Source organism: Poecilia reticulata, linkage group LG18, assembly GCF_000633615.1.
Source record: "Poecilia reticulata strain Guanapo linkage group LG18, Guppy_female_1.0+MT, whole genome shotgun sequence".
NCBI classification, from domain to species: Eukaryota; Metazoa; Chordata; class Actinopteri; order Cyprinodontiformes; family Poeciliidae; genus Poecilia; species Poecilia reticulata.
This window is the reverse complement of record NC_024348.1, coordinates 16,778,751-16,786,496: the sequence shown is the minus strand read 5'-3', so window position 1 is coordinate 16,786,496 and position 7,746 is coordinate 16,778,751. Positions and strand designations below refer to the sequence as shown.

General features: G+C 37.5%; 1 protein-coding gene across 5 annotated transcripts in view; it reads left to right on the top strand.

The window, feature by feature from the left end:
• The window catches only part of LOC103480699 (sodium/potassium/calcium exchanger 2), a 59,569-nt gene that overhangs the window by 33,925 nt on the left and 17,898 nt on the right, over window positions 1-7,746 (top strand). For 3 of the 5 annotated variants that reach the window (XM_008435832.2, XM_008435831.2, XM_008435833.2), the window contains one exon: window positions 4,531-4,581. The exons of the other annotated variants lie outside the window; for them this stretch is intronic. In XM_008435832.2, the coding sequence (XP_008434054.1) occupies window positions 4,531-4,581 (51 nt within the window). The remainder of the gene's footprint in view (window positions 1-4,530; window positions 4,582-7,746) is intronic. 5 annotated transcript variants of the gene reach the window in all.

The window sequence follows — 7,746 nt, the reverse complement described above, 5'->3', positions numbered from 1 at the left end:
GTGCAGTTCTAGGCACAGCCAAGATACTGCGCAGAACCCTCAAGCTCCCAGGCCTCTGGTAGAGGACCCGAGCTCAGAGGATGAAACAGACCACCCGCGGAGGGTGAGAAGGGAATTTTTTTTTTTTTATATATATATATATATATATATATTTTTTTTTTTTTTTAAACTGCCATGTTAAGGTTGTCAAAGTCAAGCTAGCATAACTGAAATACTTCCCTCTTCCTCCATATTTTTTTCTTAATTACCTTTTTCCTGACCCGTTTATCTAGTGATAGTGTAGCAAAGCACTGCATCCCTTTGTCTTTCATCAGGCATACATTTACATTTTTGTGCGATATATATATATACATGTTACTTTCTAAGTTAACCTGAAGAAAAGTTATACAAAAATCTGAAATTATATTCAATTCAATAATAAAGAGGCAGGCTCACAAATACACTTATAAAAAAATGCTTTGCGTTTATGTATTCATCTCCAGTCAGTTTAACAGATGAACTATGAACTCTCTCCTTGCCCAGACATTTATAGCTTTTGTGTTCATGTTAGCGACGGGATTTGACTTCGTAGTTCGTTGCACACAGAAACTCATCTACCAGCAACGTGCCGCCACGATGAGCTCCGCCACCCATTTGTTGCGACCGGGATGATGTGAAATAAATTTTCCGGTTCGTCCGCAAAGCTACACTTCTAATGCGCAGCCGCCCGCAGTGTTAATATCCGCTCACCTGTATAAATAACACTTTCAGCGCTCGTCCCCGCCGTTCGCTCTGAACACCAGCCACCAGGCAGCAGCTCCGGGAGGAAAAAAGCTCCAGACATCAAGCCAGTTATTTTAAGGATGCTTACTGGTCCCCCGAAAAACGACAAAAACCCGGACATAATCATAAATCAATAAAATCCTCCCAGGCCGAACTTGAAAGCTGGAAGTTATGCTGCTAACACTTAGCTTTCATCAACAATTCAGGCGGAAGTGAGAGCGCTGTGCAACTCAAGCAATAACCCGGCCGGAACACGATGCAGGCAGGTAAATTTTCCTCCAGCAATTTTATTAATCAATGTACTCGAATCACTCGAGGAATCGTTTCAGCCCTAATAGTGAGCATCTATCAAAAACCAATCAGCCTCATAACCCATTGGTTGTCAACCAGGAATAGGTGGACTACTACCTATAGGCTTGTGAACGAGTTCCTGAAAAAGAACAAAGTCCACAATATTCATGTCAGATTGGATTGTAGTCCTCACCTCTGGTCATGAGATATGGATTATGCTCAAAAGAAGAGATAAAAGATACTAAGGAGACTGATAACTTTGGTCATACATGCAGTGTTATCTACTCGCTTATGGAACAAGCTTGCAGGTCCATTTGGTTCCAAATAGTTGCGTGATATTTCGGTACAAAATATAACAACGGCAAATATAATCTAGTCTTTCAGTTGTTGTTGATGGGCTTTATGCCATTTTTTTCTCTAAATACCTATTAACTTTAGGACGTTCTGAGTGCACAGTTGTTTTAAAAGCTGATTATTATAATATTTAGGGCAGCGGGGACACCTTCTATTTCTAAAAGTTTTTTTTTATTAAATCATCTTGGTTTGATTTGGCAAGGCCTTATCAGATTTTTCCTGCTTTCTGCCCATTTTTTTATTATTATTTTCAAAGACATTTGATATTTAGATTAAATCTTTGATGGGATAATACATACTTTTTATTTATTTCTACTTAAGCTTACATTCACTGCATATATATACCTGCACTCAAACTGAAGCATGATTAAATGTTCTTTGTGAAGTTGCACTTCGACCTCAAGTCTTTTCTTTTGTAGACATCAGGAAGCTTGTGGCTTTGAAAAGCCCTAATTTCAGAAATGTAGTGTTAGCCAACTTTATCCTCTCTAAAATATTTTTTTTATTTTTGTTTGCTACAACAGACTTTTTATCAATCTAACTCAGATTTGGAGATGATCTTGAAAACTTCTCCTTGAATTCTTCTCAAACATACTTCTTGTTGATTTGGGGAAAAAAATGGTTTGTCTTTATCATCAAAAGGCAAAAGAAAAGCCTAATAGAAAACAGGAGTCTTATGTCGCAGGGAGAATGATTGCTGGATAGAAAACAAGTGAGCGATTATTGAAGGGTTGCAGCTGGGAGGGAATCAGGTGGCTTAGAAATGAGGGAGGCTGAGCAATAAAAATGACGTGAGGAGAACACCGTGAACACAGGAATAACATAAATAATATCCAGCACATATGAATCCACAAGAAACACTAACAAAAGTTAAAGCTCATCCGTTTGGGGAGCTGCAAGTTTTAGCCAAGCTTGAAAGTTTCAGAGGAGGAGCTGATGGATCATCGCAACAGTCTAAGACGGTTGGAGATTCAGAAGTTTCTAGCGGAGAGCAGAACTGATTTATTGATTTTTTTTGTTATTCAAGGCCAGAGAAAGCAAATCAGTCTAAAACAATCACTCTATCTCTTCAATTTTTGACTGTAGGTGTGAAATCCCTTCTCTGATATGATTGGTACATTTTACTGCAAACGGAACAAGCTGCACACCTTCCACAAATGTCTACTTTTGTCTTGAGTGTCCACAAAGTATTTTTCCTAAAATCTGGGATCATCAATATGATATTTTGTAAATGTGACACTGGCCTCTGTGTTTTCAGTGACCAGCAGTCGGTTTTGTCCATTTTTGCTTCTTCTGTTTGAATCTTGAACGCTGAGTTGCACTGAACGCAGTTCTGGATTCTTCTGTGACATCCTGCATGAATCTCCGTTGCTCCCTTAAAGTGGTTTTGGTAGACTGGCATCTTCTTTGACTATTAACCAATGTTTCATACTTTCTCCACTCATAGGTAATGGAGACAGAGATTTGCTGAAATCCCCAAACCTTATAAGTGACTTTGTAAACCTTCCCAGACTAACAGATGAATGGCTTTTTTCTGATCTTGCATTCATTTTGAAATTCAGAGAATCGTGTTGCTTTTTGAGATTTTCGGCTTACTTCATGTTGTCAGTCAGGTTCTATTTAAGATAGTTCTTAAATTTTCCTGTGCAGTAGTAATCAGGTAAAGCTAAAGAACCACAAATGTTGGTAATTCATGACTTTACAGACCCAGGTAGGTTTAAAAAACTATGTTCTCCATTTTATATTTACTCTGGTTATCTTTGATAGTAGAAGTTGTTTTACAAACTTTATAAAGTGACCAATATGCAAAATCATAAGAAATCTGTAAAGGGGGTACACATTTATTTGGCAATGTATGTCAAAACATTGCCAAAAAATGTTTGGCAAAAAAAATATATATTATTTTTTATTTTTGCAAAGTATTGGACTAAAACATGAACAAGGAATATATTGAGTCATCATATTCGCAGTAATGTCCTTGTGGTCTAAATTTAACAGGCAGTTCAGGACTAAACATAGGCTATAGCTAGACTCTGTTTTAGTTTGTGCTTTCTGCTCAGTGGAAAGTCAAACAGTGAAGCAAAAAGTGTCTTACACTCAGTTTAGCCGTCTGTGTTGTGTATGATAGGTTCTATATGCTCCTAAGCTTTTTGTTTTATTCATATTCAGCACCTTTGCAGTCATGACCACCAGCTGGTTAGCGGTGGGATCTCTGTTTTTAAGACTCTGCACTGTATGTGCCGTTGGTTTGCTGTCTATTAAATGATTTTCTGTCCTAACAGATGTACTCAGGCAGTAGTTTATTCTTGTGTGCATCATCAAATGAGCACACAGTCCAAAACTCTCTGCTGGGAGACAAGCGAACATATTTATAGTTGGAACAGAACAGCTCCAAGCTGTGAGATGCTTTTTTTTTTTTTTTTACTTCTGAGGCAAAGAGCAACGTGGGAGGCAGGAGCCTGTGTTCTCCGGCTTCACGTTCAGCTGTTGCTGCAGATTTGTGTTCCTGGCTAATTCATCATGCAGATGTGCTGACCGTCCTGGTCCCTGTGGCACGGAGAAACTGCTTCAGTAAGGGAATCAAATTAGCCATTGTGGTTCCATTGTAGAAATAAAACGCGGACTCACGAGGTTTTATTTGGGGGAAAAAGGTCGCATACAGAGGAGAAGAGAGGAGGACTCATCTTTTTTTTTTTGTTGCATGTCGACCCGGTATATTTTACATCCTCGTTCCGTCTGTTTGTTTTTAATTTACTATTACAAGTGTCATAATTTCATCCCACTCTTTTCTTTTCTTTTCTTTCCTTTTTTTTACTTTCTTTTTACACACTTTCAATCTAAATACACTCTGCCACTGAGAGGCCCTCCTTCTGACCGAGTCACTGTGAAGATCCAGAGTATTTTATATGCAATTCAATCTTCGTTTTGCACTTATGCAGCGATGACTCAGAGAGATGTTTCTTCTTTCTGTTTGTCACGTCTTGTGTCTTGTGTGAGTGTTTTTGCACAGTGCGTGATCTACGTTGAGCCAAGCGGACCTCTGCTCTTTCTGTCATGTTCACTATTTCCCTTTTCTTTGTGTGTCCGTTGCCTTACCCTGTGTCTTTTGCTGTGATGTTGTAGAGCTTGGGACTTATGGGAAACTAAAATATTATCACTCAATGACTGAGGAAGGTAAGCCCAAAAGTTTTCACTCTTTTCCTTGTGTAATTCAGCTGCCGTCATCCCCTCTTGGTTTTCGTCCCTCTCCTCATCTCCTCATGATGAATCGGCATTTTGCTTCCACCCTCTTTTTTGTGTTCCTGCTTTTCGTGACACACATTTTGCATAGTTTTGTTTTTCAGTTTGACAACAATCTCTGAGATTTCACTGACATAAGTGCAAATCATGATGCCATTTTTTAAAATTTTCATTTTAAGTTTGCTTTTCTTTTTTTTTTTCATTTAAAGCTTCATTGTCGCTATCAAAAAAATTTATGTGTTTTTCTGTGAGGTGTTTTTGTTTTTTTGTTGTTTTTTTGTAGCTGTGTAAAACCAGAGTCCTATGTTTCTCACAGTGCCTTGCAAATATATTCATTTACATTTTGAAACGTTACAACCACAGATTTTAATGTAATTCATTAGGATTTTATTGGACAAACAAACAAAAGAATTATGTTCTAACTAGTTTAATTCTCTTGCAGCTCTATACTTAGTAGATCATCATTTCAATGCAAATAAAGCTACAATGTCCTTGTAGAGAATGAGATGCTTGTCCACTCTTTGTAAAATACCTCAAATCCAATCAGGCTAAATGACGATTATCTGTGAACATCACATTTCAAGTGTTGCCACAAAACTCGCAGTTGGATTTAAGTCTGGACTTTGACTAAGTCATTCTAACACATTAAACCTAAAAGTGAAGTTTTCAGTAACTCTCCTTTGACCAAAAAACTACTTGCATATTTTTGTCATGTCCCCCTAGAGCATGGGTGTCAAACTCGTTTTCATTTTGAGCCACATCAAGAGATCAAAGGTCTGGTTGTGGAAGAACAACGCAGATAAAAACCCATTAAGAAGTTTTAAAAAATTTCAATAAATATCTGTCTCTACATTCAGTGAATTCTTGACATTAAGTAATATTAGAGATATTTTCACATTGATTAAATCTGGCAGCACACAGATAAAATCTGTAAAATTGAGGCTGAGTTTGACGAATGTGCCCTGGATGTTTTGAAAAATAGTTTTCTTTTAGCCATCGCTTCATACAGATTTGTGCTGTACAGGACAAACAGTCATTTTGTCAGAATTGTCCAAGAGCTGTGGCTCTCTTTAGCTCCTCCAGAGTTACTCCACCTCTCTTGGTATCCCTGATTAATTCAGCCTCTCAGTTTAGAACAGTAATCTAATTTAACACTGCTTCAGATTTCTCTACATTTTCCCTGACCTCTCTGTAGTGTTCCTCCGTGATACTGTTTGCTCACGCTAACAAACCTCCCCAGGTCTTCACAGAAGAGCTCAATTTATACTAAAATTGAATTACACGCAGGTGCACTGTAATATTAATAATGAAGTAATGTCTCAATTGAATTGGCTGTGTTGGATTTCATTTAGGACTAACAGAATAATGGGGCAGAATAAAAAAAAAACATGACACATTTTATATTTTATCATAAAATGTAAAAAAAAAAATAAAAAAAAATAGGCATAATTATTTATTTTGTGATTCTGAAATACTTTCCGTTGATCAAACAAAAGTATAATAAACTGAATTAAAGTTTGTAGTTGCAACTGTAAAAAAAAGTGGAAAATATCAAAGGCTGTGAATACTTTTGCAAGGAACCGTGATTTAATCCTGTGAATGTACTAAAATAATCTGTTTCGCAGGCTGCTAAAAACGTCAAGCGCACACATGCACATTCATGTTCAGACTTCAAGAAACAAAAAGATCTTCTTTTTTTTTTTTTTTCCCCTCCATCGCTCTCGCTCGGTTTCTTTGTTTCTGTAACCCATCTGCGTTGCTGAGAAATACATCATCCACGCCTCAGCGCCCGCTTGGAGGTTTCACTTACACCAGCAGCGGGTGCGCACACCTGAGACGTACGTTGCTGAATTTGGCAAACCGGAGTGACTCATCCGCCCGCCGCTTACGTAACGAGTGGAGCTGACAGGGAAACAGAGCGGCTGTGTCAGAGCCAGGCAGGCAGGGACGGAATGGGCTTGGTTATTCTCAAAGACTCTTAAATATTCCACAAATCATATTTTTGGCAAAGTGTAAATAGTTCTTGCAGAATTGATTAATATATATAAAAACTTCAAAAGTCTTTGAAGTTTTTTTTTTTTTTACTCTTTGCTGAAGTTATCAATAACAAGCTAGTCCTGTTTACCTGTGAGAACATCTCCTTCATATATTTGCAACGCTGTTAAAAGTCAACCTTTTTTCCATATTTGATTTTCTCTTAGAAAAGAACTAAATGATCTATGCTAAATGCTAAATTGCTAAATGGTCTACGATTCCATAACACAAGTGAAATAAAAAGATACTAACTGGAGGATGAATTAATTGCACTTTCTCCTTGGGTAGATCCTCAGTGATCTACTTTACAGACGTGCTCTTCATATTCACTCAACAGGACATTTAAAAGACGGCTGCGTTAGCACATTAGCATTAGCTAAAGTTGTTATTAAGCACTGTGGGAGAGTTCCAAGACAAAAACTACTGCTACTTCCAACAAAACATATTGATGAACTCTTTGGAAGGTGTGTCACTCATTACTGGCATAAATGCAAAAAATGTTTTGAAAGCAGCAGCATACCTTCTTCACGCATGGCGGTGGTAGAACCAGTGCTTAATAACCAGGAGTTCTGCTGTTTAGCATGTGAATTTTAAGTTCAAATGTACTTGGGTTATCCTGCAGAACAATGTTGAGCAGCAAACAACAAATCGCCTCAGAAATATAAATTCTTTGAAGGTTTCGGGCGGGTGCTGGGCAAACCTTTCATTTATCCAATCACTGTTAAGATGAAAAGCTCTCAGTCAGGTTTATTAGAAATCTTGAGCAAGATGAGATAAAACAAAGAGTCAGTTTCCAAACATATTTTTTTATACCCAAGGAAAAATTTAATTCAGTAATATTTATAAAACAAACTATAAAAAGTAGCTTATCAACAGGCTGCTGTGAGATTGAAACTTGCAGCTCCAGATATAAACTTGGACTGTTGATCTTAAAAGTGGGACTTCAGGAGGAGTTTATGTTTTACGCAGAATAATTCAAATAAAGGCGTGACATAAACCCCAAGTTCAGACAGTTATTAACCTTTAAAACCAAAGCTTAACACAGTCATAAGACTTTTGCACAAA